Raw genomic sequence first — 23,447 nt, forward strand, 5'->3', positions numbered from 1 at the left:
TCACTCCCAACCCCAAGACACAGTGTGGGCAGAAAGGACAGAGTTTCAGTCCTGGTGGAACGGTACCCAGCTTGGATCTCACTTGTGGGGGCAGCTCCCACGGTGGTGCCAAAGCACCGGTCTCCCTACCTCAGAAGTCAGACTTCTAAGGCCACGGAGACACATCCCAGACATCTGTCTGTCACACAGAGGAGGCCTGAGAGAGATCAGAAAGCCGGTGCTTGCTCAGGGGAAAAAGACAGGGGCCCTCACAGTCAGCTGCAGGGTCACTGCATATAACTGTCCATCAGCTGTTACATTCAGAACCTCCCAACCACTGCCGTCTCCATGATAACCATCTCCCCTTTCTCCCCAACATCAGGGACATGGACTCCCCAAACCAGGCAGTCAGGGGAAGGTGCCTGGTTGTCTCCTCCCCAGGCCTCGGAGGGGCCTCTCTGAAGGCAGGCAGAAGCCTGGGGTTGTCTTCATGCCAGAGGGAAGTCAGCTCTTGGAGCCACAGGAGTTGCTGGGTCCCTCCCTGGCTACCATCATCTTGGGCCGTAGGCATCGGGCACCCCTGTGAGGTTGCGACTGCGCAGTGCTGTGTCTACCATCCTGATGTAGGCGGCGATGGTCCTGCGCATCTCGGCCGTGTATGGGTCATACTCCAGCTTGCGGAGCCCGGAGCGCTTGAAGTTGCCATCCTTCTGGCTCTCCACACACAGCAACCGGTCTTCCCTGACCACCACGCCCAGCAGGCTGACCATTCGGCCCAGCTGGGCAAAGAGGTCCTGCTTGAGATCCTCGAAGTGCACCACTAGTACTGTCTTGCCAAACTTGAGCCAGTCCAGCGTGTGTGTGGCCCACCATGGGGCATAGTTCCTCACGAACTCAGGCCACTCTGCAGAGACAGCAAGGGGTCAGCAGATGACACACCTCCCAGACATCTGAACCCACCTGGGGTGGCATTCCAATTGTGTTTTAATAAATAAAACCTGTCTGAAGACCAGAAAAGTAAAATAGCCATTCTGGCCAGCCTTACAGACCAGGCAGGGTGGTGACAAACACCTTTAATCCCAGTAGCCACACTAGCTTGCCATAGAAACCAGGTGGTAGTGGTGCCTAACTAGAGAGATTATAAAGCAGGAGGAGACAGCTGCCAGTCTCAGTCTCATTCTGAGGTTTCCTGGAGGCAGGATCGCCATTTTTGGACTGAGGTCAAGGTAAGAGCCAGTGGCTGGCTGCTTTGCTTTTCTGGTCTTCAAGTTAAACCCCAATACTGTCTCTGAGTTCTTACTGATCATGCTACACCCACCTGTGATCTCTGGGGTCACACACACTTGACTGGAGCCTGGTTCATTAACCAGGCACAGTCAGCCCTATATACAAAGAGACCACAACATGTAAGTAATGCTACCTCTATGTGGAGGTACGGAGATGATATGCAGAATTATACAGGAAAGGCTGGGGAGTAGGCCCTTGCTCGCCTAGAATGCTGGAGGCCCCAGGTTTGATCTCAGGAACCAGAGCTCTTAGAAAGAAGCTGCGTCTCCAGACCCTGATTGATTAGAACGGCAGCACCTTGGAGAGGTGGAATGTGTAGGAGCAAACTACCTTCCCACGGACTAGTTCTAGCCGCTTGGAACAGCCATTCCTTGCCCACCTGTGTCAGAATTAACACCCCTGACCAGTAGACAGAAACCCTTTGGAAACTATTAACTTAGCAGATCACTAGTTTCCAGCAATTCAGAAACTAAGAACGCCATCAGATAGCCTCTTGGTCTACAGCAAGGTCTTGCTGTACCGGCCTCTATGACAGACCCACCAATGCATTTAAACTTGCCTTGATTCAGGCTTTATCCGTCCTGCAAAACTACAAAAACGTCATGAAACTGCTTCCATGTTGGAACATGGAATTTGGGGTAACCTAATTCTGTGTTTCCGAGCCATGGTCACTCAAAATGACTCCAGAATAAACAATTTCATATTTCCTTTAAGATGAGAGCTGTAGTTTGTGTGTCATCAGATATGGTGACATGCAGGGTTCTAAAAATGGTTCACTTTTTATGGAGGAATTGCCTGAATGGAAGCCAGGTACCTGCATGGATCCCTTGAGCCCTGGCCATCTGGTGTTATCTCCTCAGGTGGATCGTTGGTGAGCTCTTTCCTCTGGTTTTGTGGACAGTCTATTTGTCGATCCTGAGCTGGTTAACAGATAGTATTTCGATAGGAATCTCTTTAGTCTGCTTTCAGAATATTTGCTTTGAGGTTATCTGTTTGTTTGTTTGTCAGAAAGCATTTTGTTCTAATATTTGGTTTGGTTTCCTTGCTTGCGTTCAGAATTCTAAACTTGCGTTTAGATTCTGCTATTTGGCTTCTCTTCAGTATTTCATCTGCTCCTGGGACTTTGAAGCCATTTTAGTTTCTGTTTTGTTGTGGTTTTTCTCGTCCTTGAAATGCTTTCATTTATATCACTTAACCTTTGCTTCCTGACATTTAACCTTTGCTTCCTGATGCTCCTCAAATGCTTAATTCTGCTTTTTTTTTCCTGCTACTTCTCCTGAGACCTTGTCAAACCTTTAGCTTAGGAGTTTTATGATAGGGACACCTAAGAGGAGAGGCACTTGTTCACTCCCACCCCAAACCACGCCACAGAGTTGAGGCATCAGGGGGAATGCCTCTCTGTGTGCAATGGCCTCGCAGGGAACTCAACAACCGTGCCTATTCTGGGTCAGAAGACATCATTGGCTCGTCCGTCCGTCTGTCCAGGAAGACCCGGTTTGTTCGCCCAGTGTCTTGAGCGCCCTCACGCTTATGTAAACATGTAAGGAAGACCCAGTAGGAGAAGTTGGTTTCAGGGTAAAAGCTGAGAAAGTCTTTGCCAAAAGCAGCACAGAAAACTGACCAAAATCGCATAGTCCCTAGCTAGTACAGATGGGTAACTTTTCAGAATAGAAAAGAGAAAGAGAAAAAAATATATATAAAGGCGGCAATGAGGTTTCCAAAGAGGAGGGACTGCCTGAAGGTAAATGACCATCTGCCTCTCTAGCAGCTCTAAGACTGATAATTGCTGACTAACTTGCAAGTGTTTGGAAAAAAACACACTAAAGATAACCCAGACAGTTACCTCCAAAGTAGGAGGCAATAAAAGCGAAGTCCTAGGCAAAAATCACAAATAGGCAGCCGGCTTTAACTGGAATGTAAAAGGATCTCCCCAAACTGATCAAATAGGCAATTCATAACAAAGAGCTCTTAAGCCAGAGGAGTTAAAGTAGATGTTAAAATAAAAAAATTAATGAAAACTTTTGGGAGGTTTATGCCAAAGGTCAATTCTGAGGTAGCTCTCCTCTCCTCCCTCTTCCCCCACCTCTCCCCTTCTATTTGGTCTGCTCTTTGTAGCCTCCTAGCCTCTTTTCCCTCTTCCTCCCTTTTCCCCTCCCTTTTCTCTGGTCTGCTCATCGTGGCCTCCTACCTTACCTTCTCTTTGAGCAGCTTCTTTCCCTTTAACTCTCATGCTTACATCAAAGTGTCTTAGCCAGTTCTAAAAGTCCTTTTGGCCTTAAAACTCCAAATCTCAGCTTGGACTGAGCTTAAGGGAACACCTCAGCCTATTAAAGATAATCAAATGAATCTGCCTGTGTCCCCTCTCCAGCATTCCTGGGGACTTATCCTGAAACCTATCTTCAAGCATCTTGGGGTGTTTCCCTGTTTGCTATCTTGACCTGTTAATCCTCCTAAACATGGGGGTCTGTGTCCCTCTTATCTAACAAGAGACTCTCTAAAATTTTAAGTGCCACCGACACCAGCGGTAGGCATTTCCCAGACCCATCATTCTGTTCCTGGGTCACATGACCACGTGGCTTTTTCAGGGGAACTTCATCATAAGAAATGATCCCTGGAGTAGCCAGTCTGTCAGAAATCGCTCTCAAGAGACACATATGTCTCAGTTGACTGTCACTGTTGAAGCCATGGAACCTCAGGACATAGGAGTTCCCCCAGGAATCTCATGTTGGGAGAGGGAAGGGCACCAGCTGGAGGGGGGACCTTGTCTCCCTGATTTTAAACAGTTCTAGCAACTTTTCAACTCCCTCAGAGAGACTGAAGCCTGATGACGGCACCACCTCGACCAGGACTGATTAGTCTTGCACAACCTCGGCCCTCTATACTCTGACCTCACTCCAGGTCCCCAGAGACAAACTTGCAGGTTTGATGGATCTTATTCTCTCCCTTCCCAGTGTTGATCACCTGACTAAATCTCCTTTTTGACCACTCCCCTTTTCATTTGGCTCTTTTAATGGGGTCCCAAATCTTTTTTTTGGGGGGGGGTGTGTGTGAGTTTTTAGATTAAAAAAAAATTAAATCTCCTTTTAAGAACAAGATACAATTCTGATGAAGATGTGATCTCCTGATCCTTAACCCAGTCTGGTTTACAACATGGACCTTATCCCTTGAGGGTGTAAAGTAACTATATGATGCTCCTACTCTAGGGTATGTTTTTCTCAGTGAACAACTGCCACCCTTGACACACTAAACTCTGGCCCATAGACTAACAGGCTAACTCACACCCGTGCTTTCGGTAGGTCTCCTTTACATGTGAGTGTTTGTATGCGCACCAACATTTCAAGGGTATTTTTGAGCAGCGCTGCCTCTTTAAAAACAAACGAGTGGATGAGTAGAGTTTCAGGATGCGCACCTTGGCAAGGCCAATGGAAGGGAAAACCCTACATCTGTATTTTTTGAATTGTCATTTTAAAAACTTACTTTGAGGTTTGCATAGACATCTTAGCGTTTAGAGATCATCTTAATGAGTTACACCATAGTTCAAAATGTAACAGAATTATTCAGCTCTGTTTCTAATTAAAAATAAAAATAAAATTATGAATGCTGCGCTCTGTCCCAGTCTTTACGCCTTATACTTTTGGTGAATAAAAAAAGGAAAGGCTTTTTCCAGCAATGACAACAGAAACCTCACACACATAAAAGCAAAACACTTCAAAGTACCTGCTATAGCAACTTAACTCTTTAACAGATACTTAATTTAAATTTGCTTAAGTAAACAAAAGCTAATATACTTTACCTGTATTAATGACTACTGAACATTTAATATACCATATTTTGTTTTATATTACAGCCCCCTGAACTTACTTTCAAAATTACCTCATTAAATTTTTTCTAAGATAGGTGTGGTGGCGCACACCTTTAATCCCAGCACTCGGGAGGCAGAGAAAGACAGATCTCCGAGTTCGAGGTCAGCCTGGTCTACAGAGTGAGTTCCAGGACAGCCAAGACCTCATAGAGAAACTATGCCTCAAAAAACCAAAGGAAAAATTCTTTTCTAAATTTTGTAATAACAATAATAATAAGATCAAGGTATGCTGCAAAAGGATTATTTGAAATGGTTATGGTTACAATGAGGCTAAAGTAACACTGAAGTTATAAAACTCAGAGGTCAATCAGTACCCTGAGATAAAACTGATGCTCTGATGCTTAATTCTCTACAACACTTCACAATACTTTAATTATTGTTTTTAGTAATGTTTATCCCTCCTCCCCCAAAAAAACCCACTTAAAACAACACAATCCTTTGTTTAGCCTTTGACTTAAATGGACATTTAAAACCTGTGATTAAATGTTTTCCCACTGAACAAAGCTTTTGTGTTTTGAATAGTTAGTCATTGCTTTCATCATTAAAAAGAAATCTGTTTATAGACTTATACCTATCTAGAATATGCTTACTAAATGCAATAATGTTTGTAAAACTTTTAAAAGGACAAATATTTAAATCTGTTTATACAGTGTGGTCTACTAACTAATAAGCAACACGGAGTATTATAAGTTTTTTAAGTAGGGTAACTAAATTCAACGTTAGTCACAGACTCTTCCTCAAAGGGTAAAGACAACCAGTTTCATCAACTGAAAGGAAAAAGACAACATAGCAAAGACTCCATTCTGTGTCCAGGTCCTTCTGACTCACGCCTGGAGATTATACTCTGCAAATTATATAACAGTTATACAAAATAGATTTTGTTTTGTTTTTTGAGACAGGGTTTCTTTGTATGGAACTCGCTCTGTAGACCAGGCTGGCCTTGAGCTCAGAGATCCACCTGCCTCTGCCTCCTGAGTGTTAGGGTTAAAGGTGTGTGCCACCATACCTGGCTTTATAAAATAGATTTATATTACATAAGATTTATGTAAATGTCGTCATACCATAGGGCTATAATTCCCACTGATATAATAATTATAAAGGTGCATTGCTGGGTGGCATTTGTGTTCTCACTATGTTGACATAGGCAGGAGTTAGCTCTACTCAGTTCTCACAGGTCTGTGTTACCGTGGTCATCATTTAACAGAAGAGGAAACTGAGGCAGAGAGTGGGTTAGCCAAGGTCACTCAGAATGAGCCGCAGAGCAGGACTTAGGAGACCTGGCTGTAGAGTGTGGGCCTTTTGCTACCATAAAGCAATGACAGCATGCTCACAGGGAATGGTGGGCTGTAGTGTACAGGGAGTGGCCAGAGCCCAGGGTGGTGGGGGATGGCTGAGGAGGTGCGGGGTGGAGGTGGGGACAGACTGTCAGCACCCTGACCTAGCCCTGCAGCTGTTCAATAAGCACGGTTACTATCGTCCTTGCTGTGGCTCAAGAAGTCACCCTGCTGGATCCCAGGGTTCAGGCCTCCTTTGAGCTCTGCAGACCCAATTCTTCCTCCTGACCACACAGTGAGTCATTACTGTGTGGTCACCCTGCTTACGCATCTGTCTCCACCGCCCACTGAGCCCATGGAGATGGTTTAAACAGGATCGTTAATCTTGATTGTGTGGTCTCTCTACTCTTTATTTAAGCTGTCACGAACTGTCTCTTTGGGGGGCTCATTGGCCATCTTTCCATGGGATAGAAAGTCATGGGAGGGCGCCTTTGGGGTGGCCTGATTTGAGAGGCAGGTTACACGGAGCACTGCAGGCAGGTTACATGGAGCACTGAAGGCAGGTTACACGGAGCACTGAAAGCAGGTTACACGGAGCACTGAAGGCAGGTTACACGGAGCACTCCTTGGTAGTTGTAGAGCAAGCAAATCTCAAGAAGAGATGCTGAGGCTCAGGTGGGAGGGAAGTCGGGAGACTGACCAAGGTGGGCACTGGGATGCTGGGATCAGCATCAGCCCCAACTCAGCTGGAAAACCCCAAGGAGGCACTGAAGTCTCAATAGTTGATAGCGCAGCACCCCCTCCATAGGGGGCAGTGCACGACAGACCAGGGAGTCTCTCAAGCTAGGTGGGGGACCTTGACATCCTCCTAGATATTCTGAAAGGAATAGACTGTAGTGCACCTGTCTCCAGGAAGGAGGCTAAGACTCAGACAAGTGAAGTGACTTGGTCAAGGTCACGCAGCAGGGAGATACCATCCAGTCCAGCCCGCCTCACTCTGGCCCAGATCCTCTCCAGACATCAGCAGCCTAGTCCCCGCTTCCTCCCACAGCCTGGTACCCAGCAGGAGCTGGGGGTAACCGCTGCTGAACTAAATTGAAATTCCAACTGCTAAATTGCTCCGTGATAAAAGGCTGCCTTTCTTGATGAAAGCTGTCCTGAGATGTCTCTCTTCCGGTCCCCTCCTGGAACCCCACGGCTACTTGGGAAATATTTATGCTGGCGACCGGTTATTTTTTTATTCTTAAAATAGATTATTCACAAGGCAGCTGACTAATTGGGCCCGTACTGTTATAATGGGCTAGGACCAGATGTATCTGGATGATTGGGAAACTTTAAGTACGTATGGGGGCTCCTTCCCTTAGTCAGCCTCTTTCCCACTGTGGAGTCACCTCCCAGCGTCCTTAGTGACTCAAGACAGCTACTACAGGAGAAACCCGGGTGAGGCTGGCCTTTGTCATCTAGTGCCCCACAGGTCTAGACTTCAGGTGTGGCTCCGTGTGACCATCTTGAAGACATTTACCCGAGTGTCTTCATCCCACCACCTGCACTAGCCCGAGGAAGTTGCCTCTCTGTCTACCGGTTGTGTCCGTCCTTCACCTCTGGCTGCTGGCTAAGACACAGCTGTCCACAGATGACTTTCCAGCCAGGTGGCTGGGCTGGGAATCCTGCTCTTCTCCATCCACACTGGGTGACCTTGGAAGCGCTGCTTGCTCTCTCCTTGAGTGGCATCCCTAACCTCTCAGGCTAATAAACTTTGCAAAGATTCCGATGAGGTACCAGTTGTAAATGCTATCTATGACCATCCTTGCTGATGCCAGCTTTTCCTGAGACACCCCACGTGCCCTATCCTGCTGGCCCAACTTTCCCTCCCAAGGCTTAGCAGCACCCTAAGCTGTTCTGAGCTCTTCCATCAGATGTTTGCCTACACTCTCCAACCCCTCACCTCTCAAAGCCCCCAAATGACTCCTCTGCAAAGAAGAATAGAAATGGAAACAAAAGCCCTCCCTAGCTCAGGGCTCCTGGTAACTGATTAGCACCCACAAATCCGGAAACAAAGGCACCCCGGGGAGCCAAGACCACACAGATGTGCCTGGCTGCACACTGCGCAGAGGTCTCCTGCTTCATCTTCTGTTGTCAGGAGAGAGCAAGCCCTGATGAATGGCTCCTCCGTGCCAGTCCCCCACGGAATCGTTAAACACAGGATCTGTTTCATTAAACAGATCCAGGACAATTCACCTTGTGTAATCATATCACATAAAATTTTGCCTTGGTCCTGCTCCAGAGGGGTTGTAAAATTAACGTTATGGAACCAAAGTTTGGGGGTGGGGAGGCTTATCTCCATCTAATTAGGAGAGGGCAGAGCTACGGTGATTGGATGCACCCAGCAGCTATGGGGCCTCCCCTCCCAGATAACCCTCCCACCTTACAGCAAGGGTGTCCCAAAGCATTTCTTAAAGCTTGTGAGAACACTGGAGCCCCTGAGAAATCTGCGTGGACACAGACTCTGAAGTATCCTAGGTGTACTGGTGCCACTGGTCCCGGCCACCCTTGAGCAGGAAGGGTTTAAGGCAGTGGCACTTAAGTTGGCGTGCGTGCGTATCAGGAAGGCCCCCAGAGGCTGGTAAAAATGCAGCACTTTTGGGTGGGCAGCTCTGGGGTGGAGCCTGGTAACCGGCCTTGCTAATGAGTCCCCCCCCCCCGTTGTCCTGGTACATAGGGTGTCAAAGAAGAGAACTGGGTAGGTGGGTGGGGTGGAGTGTGGGGGCTCTGCTCCCTGGGGGGAGTTCTCTGCCAAAGCTCTTGACCTGAGGAGTTAATGGAACTAGTCTGTCCCCAGTAGGAGGTGAGTCTGAACCAATCCCCCAGGTACCATCTGTTGGTTCAGCCCTGACTCAGCACTGACCTAAAGGGCCCAGGAGTCCAAAAAAGGAAACAGAGCAGATGAGGTGGCTTCTGGGGGAGTAAATGTCTCTGGACGTGGAGGCTGGCGTGTGTACGTGCGCACGTACGTGTGCGTGTGCGTGTGTGTGAATCAATGCCTGGGTTGGAATGCCAGCTCAGCAGCACCCGGGGTGCTAAGCAATCTCCGTTTACGCTGCTACAGGAACCACAGGGTGGCTCATCGATGAGTTAGGGGCCACACTCCCTAACACCCCTCTTCTCTCAGATCCCAGGAGGCCCAGGAAGAGGAGAGCTGGATAGCTTGGCCATTGGGCATTCCAGTGACCTTAGTGGTCTCTACCTCTCTGGGCCTCACTTTTCTCACTTTATAATAAAGAGAGAACCAGGGTCCTCAGGGCAGATGCTTGGTCTGTGTTCCAACCTCGGCCTGCTTGCTGGCACAGGCCTCTCACACAGTGGGGAAGAACTGTCAAACCCACTTCACCTTAGGCCTGCTCACTGCCCAGTGGGATGACACTAACAAGCCTCCAAGCCCTCTGAACCTTGTGGGTTGGAGCTGCTGGGTGGCTTCACGCAGCTGTAGGGTCTAACGGCCACGCAGGGAGGGGCTGGGCACAGGCCATGTGGTACCCAGGGAAGGACCCACAGACTTGTGGCCATCAGTGCCATCTGGATTGCACCAGCGGTGTCTCTGCCACCGTGATGAGAACCATAGCTGGTGAGTAGAGAAAGGACACCTTCCAGATCCTTACACCCCACTATTTTCCCATCTCCCTAAGTCCAGAAAATTAGAGCTATTCAAGAAAGTGTAAGGGCTAGGAGTCCCCTCACAAGAGAGTCCCACTGCAAAGTCTGAATCCTTAGCTCCTGGCCTATAAAGCTGGTGCTTTGGGTGTGGCCCTGTGGAGCCTTGGCCACCCGTGCTGCTCTGCACAAGCTCCGTATTCCTCTGAAGAGTTTCCTGCTGGCCACCCTGCACCCCACAACACCTGGGGCCCTCGCTCCTGTCACCCCATGCTGGCCACCCTGTACCCCACACTGCCCCAGGCCTGGCTTGTCACGCCATGGTGGCCACCCTGTACCCCACACTGCCCCAGACCCTCCTGTCACCCCATGGTGGCCACCCTGCACCCACACCGCCCCAGACCCTCCTGTCACCCCATGGTGGCCACCCTGCACTCCACACCGCGCCAGGCCTGGCTTGTCACGCCATGGTGGCCACCCTGTACCCTACACCGCCCCAGACCCTCCTGTCACCCCATGGTGGCCACCCTGCACCCCACACTGCCCCAGACCCTCTCTCCTGTACCTTTGCCTTTCCAGTGGGCATGGGCAGCAAATCCTATGTGGCCTCCATACTTGCGGTTGAACTCGGCCATGAGGGCCTTGTAGGGGTTTCGGATGAGCAGAATAGCTGCATCGAAGGCTTCAATCTCCTTCTGGCCACTCTCATGGGTCTTGATGCAAATGGTCCTCCCACTACGCCAGTGGTCTCGCTCACCTTTGAACCCTGTCCCCAACCCCAGGCAAGAAGTCAGAAGCTGGTAAGAGGGGAGGCAGGAAGCACATACCACTCCTTCCACACCCCCTCTCAGTATTCCTCACTCTCCTGACTCATGGATTCCTTCCTGTGTGTATTCTGAGCACCCACAGTACTGAATATCATGACAGAAGCCGAGCAGAGCCTTATGGCGTCTGTTAACCCAAGCTGCAGGAACTGAAAGTCACAGCCGTTGTCAGTCAGTGCAGCAGGACAGGAGCAGGCCTGGGAGGGATCAAGCTGGGTGGTTCTGTTTTGGTCCCGGGCTACACATTCACCCTCTGAGGTACAGACATGGCCCCAGCCTTCTGGGAGGAACCGGCTAGCCCAAGACAAGAAAGGATAGGAACCACAGGCACCAAAGACCTGGGGTGAGTGAGAGGGAACACCGTAAGATGGCGGAGAACGGAGCTAGAGAGGGCCGTGGGAGTCATGGTGCACTCAGAGGCACCAAACCCAGGCTCCCAAGCCTGTGTCCTTACCCTTCAGGACTCTCACGCTCTGAGCTGAGGCATTAGGGACATCTTAAAGGTCAAGTGTGGCCTTCATGCTATTTCTAAGACAGCGAGTGACCCTGACACTATGTCACAGTCTCTGGACCTCAGTTTCTCCATCTGCATCTTCTTCACACAGCCTTTGTGAGAAACTGGCGAGCACACAGCAGGACTCTGGTTAAAGGAGTTAAGGAGGCCGCCGGAGGTGGCCCTTCTAACCCTCCAGTGACATAGCTGTGGCCAAGAACTCTGTCCTGGGGACTGAGCTGCTCCCTATCCCCCTTCCCTGTAATGATGGACTGAACAAGCCCAAACAGATCCTCCTTTACACTGTTTTTGTTTGGTTTTCTGCCACAGAAACTAAGAGAAGCCACAGAAAGTCCTGGGCTAAGAGGTCCCGGGACCTAGCAGGCTGTGGGGGTACGGTGTCTTCCTGCTCAGCCTACGTGTAAAAGCTTACATACAGCTTTTAAGGTGATAGAGGTAAGGTCTGGCATGTCACCTGATCCTGTTCTAGGGGTCCAGAGAGTTGTGGCCGCCCTCCTAAGGCCTCTGGGCAGAAGAAACAGGAATGAGCTGCCCTTTCCCAAGTCATGCTGCACCCTTGGGCTGCTTGGGCTGAGTCCTGGGATTAGACCAGGCTTGCAAATTTGGGCTGGCTCATACCTGTGACAAGATAAACAGTTTTTGGGGTTCTCCGTGGCACAGTATCCTGAGGGCACCGAGGATGAGGCTTGGGAGAGAGTACGGGAAGTTCACCACACACACCCTGGCTAACTGCCATGCCACACATCCCGTTGGTGGGATGCTGTACAGCCCACCTGTATTTCATTCTGTGGCTTCCCACCTGTGGCTTCATCCTGTCTTCACTGAAATCCATTTTATTACAGGCCCAGCAATGGGCAGGTGCAGGTGGCATACAAGAACCCCTCAGGCTGTCGGAGGAGAAAATGTTCTCAGAAACATGGCATCAGTTCCAGGTGTAGCGGCAATCCCCATGCTCAGGAGCTGAAGCTGATGGACTGGCATTGCACAAGATGCCACAAAGCCGTCCTGGTTACAGTGTGGACCCCATCTCCAGAAACCAAACCCAACAAAATAGAAGGGAAACTTCCTAATTCCCTATACAAGGCATCATGATGTCATCAACGGGGACAGTATGGAAAGTCACCTCCCTGTCATGGGAGACCTGAGATGCTGTCTCTTTGATGCCATGATGGCATCAACTGAGCTTGATATTTGTGGAGATTAAAAATAAACACAGACAAACAAAACACAAGCAAGATGGGCCACGATCATCTAGAAATACTTAAGAGTCCCGTGGGGAGCCGGCCTGTGGGTGGGGTGGGGTTGGGTGGAACAAGGCGTTCCTGAGGAATGCTGCCCAATTGACAGAGTCACAGGGAATTGCTGAACTCCACCAGCAGAGGCCCCCCTTCCGCACCCCTCTTTTCTACAGGACCTGGAACCACTATTACACAAATGTGGCATATTTAAATATTACTTTTCAGAGTCAACACAGGAATCTATTTATTTGGGGAGCATGTGACCCTCAGGCTCTGAGGAGCCACCAGGAAATTATTCCAAGACAAGGGATCAGAGCTGCAGGAAAAAAAATCCCTACATGTATGCACGTGCACGCGCGCGCGAACACACACACACACACACACACACACACACACACACGCACGCACGCACGCACACACGCACACGCACAATGTTTTCTCTTGTCTCTTTATCTCATTTTGCACTACCAATATTATCGATTGTGTGTGCCTTGCATCAGTGTCCCCAAGGTCCCCTCCTGGCACTATCTGGTCATGTAAGAACATGACCAGAAAATCTCTGATGCCAACTCCCCATGTTCCAAATGAAGAGCCCAAGACTCAGGAGTGTGAGGCTCTGAGACCAGGACCTGTTTACAAAGTGCTGTCAACTTTCAGACTGATGGACCCTTCGCTCTCTGATGCCAGGAGGGAGTTGGTGGCGGAACAGTACTGGGTGTCTAGGCAGCTGCTTCCCTTCCCTCCTCAAACCTCTGAGGGAAAACAGAACCTCAGAATCCATCTTAACGTGCCTTAGCAAAGTGGGGTTCACTTAACTTGACACAGGAGATGAAACCACGTTAGATCTCTGACCTCAATGGTCCTACAGACACCCTTCTCTGAGGGTGGAGCCTGTGTAACAAGAACAGTTAGGATGAGCCTACCTGAGACTGTCTGACCTGTCCCCATCCACCAGCACATAAAGACAACACAGCACAGGTTCTGCTGAGGGTCTGAGTTCAAATCCTGGCAGTCACCAAACCAAATACAGAGAACAGGGATCCAAAGGTACAGACCTTAGTGTTTGTCAAAAACACAACTTCGAGACATTTATGGACAGGGAACCCCAGCTCAGGAATTCCCTTCATCAGATTGGACTGTGGGACATTGTCTTGATTAATACTTTATGTGAGAAGGCCCAGCCCACTGTGGGTTCTATAAGGAAACAGGCTGAGCAAGCCATGAGGAGCAAGCCAGTAAGCAGCACCCTCCATGGCCTCTGCATCGGCTCCTGTCTCCAGGATCCTGCCCTGCCTGAGCTCCTGTCCTGACTTCCCGCACTGGCAGACCATATGACCTGGGGTTAGAAGATGAAATAAACCCGGTCCTCTCTGTGCCGGCTTTGGACAGTGTTTATCAGAGTCAGCTGAGCCCTCCAGCACTCCCTGTTGGCTCCAACCTTCCACCCCACCCTCCTCACCTCTTCACTCTCTGCTTCTCATCCTGGGAGATGGTGCTGCCTAGCTTTCCTTAGCCATGCCTGGCACCCAAGCCATAAGAGCAGAGCTTATTTCCCATGTGCCGGGCATGTTACATGCATGAACGTGTTCACTTTTACATCACCCTCACGAGGCACACAAATTGTTAGCTGTAGTAGGTGCATGATCACAGGACCAGAGAGGTGCAGCAGTGTGCCAAGGCCACGCAGCCAGAAAGTGTTTCTCCACTAAAACACAGACACAAAGCCGCAACCTAGGGCTGGCCTTTCGTGTCCAGTGCCACCCATGATTTCTAGTCCCCCAGTGAGAAGCCCAAGAGTGACAAGGACATGAGAATGAAATCAGGAAACAGCTGGGCACATCCTCTAATCAGCCATTGAAAAAACAGTGACTTTGGGGCCAGTTATTTCCCTCTTTGTCAGCCTCAGCTTTCATGTCTGGAGTCAGGTTACATGGTATCCAGGGATGGCTGAACTCCCCTGAGATTCCTGCCCACAGCTGGTGCTCCCTAAATGCATCTGGAAAACCACACAAGGGAAGCCCATTTCTAATACAATGGTGCTCAGGAAAACACAGCGAACAACATCAAAACAAAGCATGGCATCCAGCAAATACTGTGGGTGAGATGCCTGGCAAACAGTTGGTGCTCATTGAGTGCCGTGATGTAAACACAGTTATTATACCTCTGTTGATAGCACAGAGCTGTCGGTTAGTGAGTATCTGTGGTTAGCTCCGCAGCAGGTGCTTAAGAAATGGTCGTGGCAACCTAAGTGGAGGAAAAGTTAACCAGCCCATCATAGGTACTTAATAGATGCTAACTAGTCAGCAGGCTCAGGACACACAGCATGTGTGCGTCAGACATAAAAGGGAGGACCGCAGGAGCACACAGTGGGCCTTGATGGACAAGCCCTGGCATGCTGAGAGGTGCAGGATGCCCCCTCACCTTCCACCCCCCCTCACCTTTGTTGTACAGAGAGCCATCGAAGTAGTAACTGCCGGTGTAGAAGCCGGTGGCCAGCTCAATGAGATGGCGGGCCCAAGTGTTGCCGGCGCCCGGGAAGCTGGCGAGTGCAATGAGCTTCTTAGACTTGGCTGGGAGGAACCTTCTGTCCATGCACCGATTGTCTGCAGGGGGACAGACGGACAGGGGTCGGCACAGTACGCCCGGGAGACATGGTCATACACGGAAGAGGAGGGACACCCTATGTGCTGTGTCCGACAGGAGGACAAGCCTCCTCGCCATTCTCAGCCATCCCCACAGCTAGAAAGTCTCTCCCGGTGAATCCCTGCCGAGGTGCAACTTTACCTTCAACTTGGTGGGACTGAGAGCCCTGCCCACGGGGACCCAGCCCACCCACTGCAGTCCTTACCTAGCCAGAAGGTTCTCTGGTCTCTTTTGTGCTTAGAGGGTCAAGGGTCATCAAGTGATCATGGGCCACCACACTTAAAAGGTGCCTCTCCTTCTATGGAAATGGGACTTAAAAGAAATCCCAATAGCCGGGCGGTGGTGGCGCACGCCTTTAATCCCAGCACTCGGGAGGCAGAGGCAGGCGGATCTCTGTGAGTTCGAGACCAGCCTGGTCTACAAGAGCTAGTTCCAGGACAGGCTCTAAAAAAGCTGCAGAGAAACCCTGTCTCGAAAAACCAAAAAAAGAAAAAAAAAAAAAAAAAAGAAAAAAAAGAAATCCCAATCAAATGTTGCATTGTAATTAATGTCTCCCATTGGGGACCACACTTCCTTCAGAGTGACAGGAACACTGGGGACAAGGGGTGTAGAGAAGTGTGACTCAGTAAAATAGTTCTGGGGGCAAATGGGAGCCTCTGGCTGTGCCCTGGGCAATATTTTACTTCATAACAAAAGCTTGGCTATGGGGGTGGAACACAGAACCCTCCCCTTAATCCCCTCCCCCAACAGAATTCTCCACACAAACCTTCCTGGGAGGTCATGGGCTGGCTCTGTGGTTAGGGCTGTTTTTTTCAGTGTTAAAATTTATTTTGTTTCTTTGGTTCTGAAGCCCCGTAAACCAAGGCAGGAGCTGCAGGCTGAGTTTTCTTGACCCTGGAACCAGCAGACCCAACTCTCCAGCCTTTACACTGGGTTTCACCTCCTTGGAGCACACTCTCCTCACTTCTGACCACTCAGAGAGGAGTGCCAGCATGCCTGTGAGAAGCCCCGGTTAGGCGTGAAGTCTGAGATCCTGATCACTGGGCTTTGAACCCCATCTCTGCCCTGCTCCAGCTGCGTGGCTCTGGCCATACTGCTGAACCTCTCTGCATTCATCGACCTCTCTGCATTCAGTCACCCATCTGTAAGGTGCTCACCATAGTAAGCATGCCATGAGGGCACTGGAGGGTTCATGGGCTAAGGTGGTGAAGAGCGTTCACGGTGCTGGGCACACAGGTGCTAACTGTTAGTTCCCGCCAGGACAGCAGGGCTTAGCGTGCAGGAAAACCACGGTGGACCAAGATTTGGGCAGTTTACGGAATCTCTGGTGCACACCTCTCCTCAGGGTGGAGGATCTGCTCGAGAGGCTTGGGCAGTCTGGGGATGGCTTGCCGGGATGAAAGCAGAGATGCTATCTGCTGTTGAAGAGCCATCAGCATCCAGCAGGGCCTCAGCAAAGCCACTCACAGTCACAGTGCAGACAGTCTGTGTGAGACTCTCTCCTCCAGGCCAGGGCCATGCAGCTCTGCCCAGACGCCCAATGCATCCCAGAAACCAGCACACCCATTCATCCTCATTGGACTGTAAAACAGTGGGATTGCCTGCTAGGGACCACCAGACACTTGTTCAGGATTGTTATGCAAATCACAAACAGGAATCTGCCACTTCCCTCTAGGGTGCTGGCACGCGAGAGCACAGGCTGCCTTGCATGCTCTTTTGCTGTTGACACACTCATGCAGTGTCCAGGAGCCTGTCCATCTATGCATTGTTGCTAGGAGGTAATCTGCCTGGAGATGCACCACTTGCTCTCCAGACTCCAGATGGCTTGGGAATATTCTTTCCATTGTGAGTTGAGGATTCTAGCATGGTCTCTGGAGTCATCTCTAAAGGCATACTGCTCTCATATGTAGGATTATGGCCAATTCCCTAACCCTCTACCATCTGTAAAATGGGACCAGCTCTGCTCATTGGCTAATTATGGCTTTTACATCACAGGATGGGCTGAGGCTTGGCCTGAGGCTGGTGCACAGTGGATGGCCCGTGTATCCATGCTGGTATATATCCAGGGGTTTCCTTAGGTTTTGTTCCAGCATGAGTACCCAACCCCATACCAACTTCTCATTGAGATGCCCCAGCCAGGAATAAAGGTTTATAATCTGTCTGCAGCAAGTCCCTCAGCTAGTCTGATGCTCACTTTCCCAGGGAAGGAGGAATGATCATTGATCCCACCTCACAGGACAGCTGTGGGGAGGGAGTATATATGAAGGCCTTAGCACTGAGTCTGAAGTGGAGTAAGGTCCAAGAAACTCATTATGCCATCCCATCACCAATTTAATCATCACCCTATCACTACCGTCATCACCATAATCAAACCACACCATGATCAGCACCATCACCTTCTTTACCAATGTCACCACCACCGTTTACCACCACTGTCATCACCATCACCACCGCCACCATCACCATCTCTACCACCACCTCCACCATCACCATCTCTACCACCACCTCCACCATCACCACCATCACCATCACCACCATCACCACCATCACCATCTCCACCACCACCACCACCATCTCCACCACCACTATCACCACCACCACCACCACCATCATGATCATGATCATCATTATCCCAGCTTGCTTCTCTGTTGCTGTGATATGACACCGACCAATGGAAAGGGTCTGTTTGGCTCACATGTCCCAGTTACAGCCAATCACTGAGAGAAGTGAAGGCAGGCACTCAGCAGGAGCCGTGGAGGAAAGCTGTTTACTGATTAGCTTTCCATGGCTTGCTTTCCTATACAATCCACAATCATCTGCCTAGGGTATGGTACCACCCACAGTGGGCTAGAGCCTCTCACCTCAGTTATTAACAAAGAGAACTCCCCACAGACTTGCCTATATGCAGTCTGATAGAAACAATTCCTCAGTTGAGATTCCCCTTTCCTGGATGTATCTAGGTTTATGTCAAAAACTAACAAGCCCAAGTGCATCATCATCACCATTATCATCAACACCACATCATGACCATCATCACCATCATCATCACCATCATTGTCACTATCATCAACAACAAATCATGACCATCATCAACACCACCATTATCACTACCGTCATCAACACCAAATGCAATCACTATCATCAACAACAAATCATGACCATCATCACCATCATCATCATCATCACTATCATTATCAACACCTCATCATGACCATCGTCATCACAATCATCATCACTATCTTCGTCAACACCGCATCATGATCATCATCACCATCATCATCATCACTATCATCAACACCGCATCATGACCATCATCACCATCATCATCATCATCACTATCATCAACACTGCATCATGACCACCGTCATCACAATCATCATCATCACTATCATCATCAACACCGCATCATGACCATCACCATCATCATCACCATCATCATCACTATCATCATCAACACTGCATCATGACCATCATCATCATCATCATCACTATCTTCGTCAATACCGCATCATCACCATCATCACCATCATCACCATCATCACCTTCATCCTTACCGTTCCACCCACTGTCGTCGCCACTACACTTGGCACCCACACAGGCGGCAGAGAGACAAACAGTCAGTACGGGCTCCACTGGCAAAGAAGGGAAGAGATGGAAAGGATGATCGAGTCGGGGAGGGGAAGAAAGAGAGAGAAGGAAGAAGCTATAGACACAATGACAGAATTCCAGAACCGAAAAGGACCTTGGAGACCAACCATCTACAGCTTCATTTTCCAGATGAAGAAACTCAGGCCCAGACAGGTGGTGTGAGCTGTTCAAGATCACCGCTGGGTCTGTATTGGAGGAGAGGAGACCCAGGGCTCTCTTTCCGCTCACTCTCACTGCCTCTTCTTCAGCAAAGAGCCACCAAAGGCCCCTGGTGACGAGGGACAGACACAGGGTCATTAGAACTTCCCCTCAGACACTCCCTTTGTCTTCTACCCAGGAGCCCTAAGCCTAGGCAACGTCACCAGTCCAGCCCTCTGTCCTCTTGTCAGTTCTCCTCTTCCTGCACTGCAGGCTTTAGGAAACAGACCGGCCAGGACACCTCTGGGAAAGGGGGTCTGTCGAGGCAGCTGGCTTACCTTGGACCTGTGTCTGGTACACAATGAAGTAGCTGGGGTTCCCACAGCTCTCAAACTCTTCAGCACTGCACTTCTGTGCACACAGTTGCTCATCCTCCCGGTCATGAAGAGGGAATCGTGTAGTAGGAAAGCCGCAGTGGCAAGCCGTGCCAGCGAGAGCTGCCAGGGGGTACTCCTGGGCATGAGAAGAGAGGGCGAGTCACCTGGTCTTTGTACGGCCCAACCATCCTTCTCCCCAGACGTCAGCAGCTACCCTCCCTGGCAAACTGCCTCCATTCCAGTACTTGTGTTGATTAACTGTTTATCTGATTCCTTATTTGAAATAAGACTTCAGGATAAACCTGGTATCCGTAACCAGGAAGATCAGTGGAGAAGCGGTTCCCACACATTCCCACGCAGCAAAGGGAGACCCACAGACTATACCAGCCCGCCCCATCTGTTGACTCCATGGTGAGGTTTAAAAAAACATTCCAGAAAAGTACTATCTCGGCATTGAACACCTGAACCTTTCCTTTCCCTCAGCGATCACCATAGCAACTCCTTACACAGCATCAGTACCAAATTAGGGCTTAGAAGTCACCTAGAGCTGAGGATGTGCAGTGTGGATGTGCAGGGACCCGCAGAACCTTGGCAGTTCAGTAAGACGCAGGCAAGGCAAGGCGTGCTGGAACTCCACCCCAGGACACTAGTGTTGGTAAATGCTGCCTGGGTTCTGCTGTGAGTGAGCCTGGGGTCAATGCCATCTTTTCTGTCAAAAGGGATTCACTGCAAGCTGTGGTAGAGAGTGTCAGCACTACACAGACACTTTCCCCGGGAGCCTGGGAGAGAGTCAAGGGTGCATGCCTCTGTTGATCTTGCCAGTCTTTTGTGTGACTGTGTCACACAGTTCACATCTTGGGAAATGCTGTAAGTCATCCATTGTTCATGTGTTCATGTGTATGCCATAGTGTGCATGTGGAGGGCAGAGGGCAGCATGGAGAAACCAGGTCTCTCCTTCTGCCATGTGGGTCCTAAGAATCAAACTCAGGTCTTCAAACTTGGTGGCAAGTCTTTACCCACTGAGTCATGTTTGATGTGGGATTCCCCTCTGTATGCTAGGAATATGCTTTATTGTCATTGGTTAATAAAGAAGCTGCTTTCAGCCAGGCGGAAAATCCAAACAGAGATGTAGAGAAAGAGTAGACAGAGTCAGGGAGACGTCATGTAGCTGCCTAAGGAGAAAGACGCCCGCCAGAGCCTGCTGGAATCTTGCCGGTAAACCACAAGCCCCATGGTAAAATATAAAATAAGAGAAATGAATTAATTTAAAATGTAAGAGCTAGCTAGAAATATGCTTAAACTATTGACCTGACAGTATTGCAATTAGTATAATTTCTGTGTGATTATTCATGTCTGGGCGGCTGGGAATGATCAAAAAGCCTCTGCCTACACTTGTTGGCACAAATCTGTGTGCTTTTCAACCAAAAGGATATAGATGTGCACACCCAAAGAAGCCTTGGGTTGTCTCCTTTGGCCCCAGGCTAACTCTGTCCAGTTGGCTCCCAAACCAGACGCAGAGCAGATTTCCCCCTGGTCACGGGTCCAGGAAGACTCAGGAGGGAAAAGCACACAGCACATCCAGTGAGCTCCACTCCCATGGCTCTCAATTTCTCAGATAGTTTATAGGAACTGCTTAGATGCAGAGAGAAAGGCGGCATGCACCTGGGTGCCACTGGGTCACTACCGATGTCACTACCTACCTAGGAGTGTTTAGTATGCCTCCTCAGGTATTCTCAATCTCACACTCCCTCACCACTAGACGCGAGTAGACAACTCCCGCCGCTCTGTGTGACGCCACCGCCTTGAATCCATGAACTAATGCATTCCCGTCTCATCACAGCCACGATCTGTGACCTCATCTGTTGCGAGTGACTTATGCAGCCCACATCCTGTTCTCTGGACTTCCTGCCACCCTGTCCTTGCATCCCGAGTGCTGCAAACATCCCTAGCTTACCTTCTCTGTGCAGAGGTCCACACACCTGTCTACAGACATGTTTGGCATGGCGACTGTCACAGGCAAGGCCAGGGAGAGGTTGTTCGGTCGGCGGAAGCAGCCCCTGAATACAGCACTTCCATCTGAAGAGGCAGACAGAGCTGTCAGACCTAAGGACAGCTAATTTTGATCATCAACCTGACCGTGTCTGGAACCAATTAAAGCCCAGGTAGCTGAGTAAGCATGCGAGGGATTTTCTTGATTGGATCACTTGAGGTGAGAAGATCCACCCTGAATCTGGACCACACCTTTAGGGGCAGCCCCAGAAAAGGACAAGGAAGAAGAAAGCTGCTGCCTTTGGCCTCCTTGCTCTCATTCTCACTGGTGAGTTCGTCTATCTTGTCCTCGAGGCATTCATTCCCTCGCTGATACTAGAATCCACTTCTTCAGGATCCCAGTGTAGACTGAAGACCAGCTGCTTTCTAGAATTTCCTGGGGCTGGACTGGAGCTGTTGACAATTAGACTCAAGGATTGAACAGCTACCAGACTCTTAGCCTTTCTGTCAGAAGACAGCAATTGTCGGACTACTCAGACCACAGCCTATACATCATTCCAATAAATCCCCTTCCGGAAAGAACATCGAGACGGTTGCCCAGAGAAGGCAGAATTTGCCTGAGGTCACACAGCAAGTCAAAATGGAGAGGAAAAGCACCGGCTTGTTCCTGGTGAATGAGCTCAGTATTTCAGGGGACGCTCCCTGCCCTGGTATTTTGTCAAGAGGTGGCCGAGATGGGTTCACCTTACCCCCTTTTCTTTTTTGGTCCCCCTGTGCCTCATGATGGGGCGGCCCCGCTAAAGGAATAGACACATGGCATGCAGAGTTTTTCACATTCTCATCAGAAAGGCCAGCACTGCAGGACGCAGGGAGCAAAGCATCTGGCAGCATCCTGGGTACCACCCTTCCTCCCAGTTCCAGGGCCCTTCTTCCTCACCTGTGCGGGGCTTTAGGGGAAAGTCCCTGACCTCAGACATCTATGCTGACCCAGGACGGACTCATATTGGCTGCAAAAGTTGCTATAGTGGCAGGAGATGGGAGGGGACTCTTTAAGATCCTTAACCTGGAAATAGCCCAGTGGCATAGTAGACGACTGGGAGCCCACTGCTGTGTCCCAAGAGAAGTCGCCCCTGAAGAAAACATCTGGAACCATGGTCTTTGGCTGGCTTTGGGGAAGCAGAGCCTGAGATAAGAGTGCAGTGTAAAGCTCTGGATGGGAAATGTGGAACTATGATGGGTCCAGGAAGGAGGTGAGTGCATCTCTCTTTCTCTAATAAAAACCCTTCTCTAATCCTTTCCACAATGAATATGTATTTTATGTAAGTAAGAAAAGCAGGACGTGGTCCCTGTGGTGTGCTGCAAGGTTCATGAAGCATATTTAAAAATTTATCGGAGCCGGGCGGTGGTGGCGCACGCCTTTAATCCCAGCACTCGGGAGGCAGAGGCAGGCGGATCTCTGTGAGTTCGAGGCTAGCCTGGTCTACAAGAGCTAGCTCCAGGACAGGCTCTAAAGCTGCAGAGAAACCCTGTCTCGAAAAACCAAAAAAAAAAAAAAAAAAATTTATCGGACTTGGTTTGAGTCTCAGATCTTGCTTTCTTGCGGTGCTGGAACCAACCCAAGTTCCTAGTACAGTCTAGGCTTGCTCTCCCACTGAGTTATACCCCCAGCTCTTTACTGCTCAGATCTTGACTTGAATGTTCCTTCCCAGAAGCAATCACGAGAAAGAATCAAACTCTTGAGCCCAGGATCTGGGACTGATGGCATTTGCACAGCCCCTACTGTGTGTCGGCACTCAGCTCAGCACGGTAGAAGTACCAGCATGTTCCAGTCTCCTGAAAAATTTCAAGGGTCTAGGGGCATGGCTTGGTTGGTATAGTGCTTGCCTAGCATGTACAAAACTTTGCTTTCATCCCCAGTACCGCATAAACCAGGCATGGGGACAAAAGACTGTAACCCTAGTGCTTGGGAGCTGGAGGCAGGAAGGTCAGAAGTTCAAGGTCATCCTTGGCTATGTAGTGAATTTGA

The 23,447-nt window shown here is 49.7% G+C and overlaps 1 protein-coding gene across 1 annotated transcript in view; it reads right to left on the reverse strand.

The window, feature by feature from the left end:
* Window positions 1-530: 530 nt before the first annotated feature.
* The window catches only part of Wscd2 (WSC domain containing 2), a 42,853-nt gene continuing 19,936 nt past the window's right edge, over window positions 531-23,447 (reverse strand). The window contains exons 4-8 of the mRNA XM_038346610.1: window positions 21,387-21,508; window positions 19,394-19,568; window positions 15,065-15,229; window positions 10,616-10,816; window positions 531-883 (exon numbers count right to left, since the gene is read on the reverse strand). Coding sequence (XP_038202538.1) covers window positions 531-883; window positions 10,616-10,816; window positions 15,065-15,229; window positions 19,394-19,568; window positions 21,387-21,508 — 1,016 coding nt within the window. The remainder of the gene's footprint in view (window positions 884-10,615; window positions 10,817-15,064; window positions 15,230-19,393; window positions 19,569-21,386; window positions 21,509-23,447) is intronic.

Source organism: Arvicola amphibius, chromosome 10, assembly GCF_903992535.2.
Source record: "Arvicola amphibius chromosome 10, mArvAmp1.2, whole genome shotgun sequence".
In the NCBI taxonomy this organism is placed as follows: Eukaryota; Metazoa; Chordata; class Mammalia; order Rodentia; family Cricetidae; genus Arvicola; species Arvicola amphibius.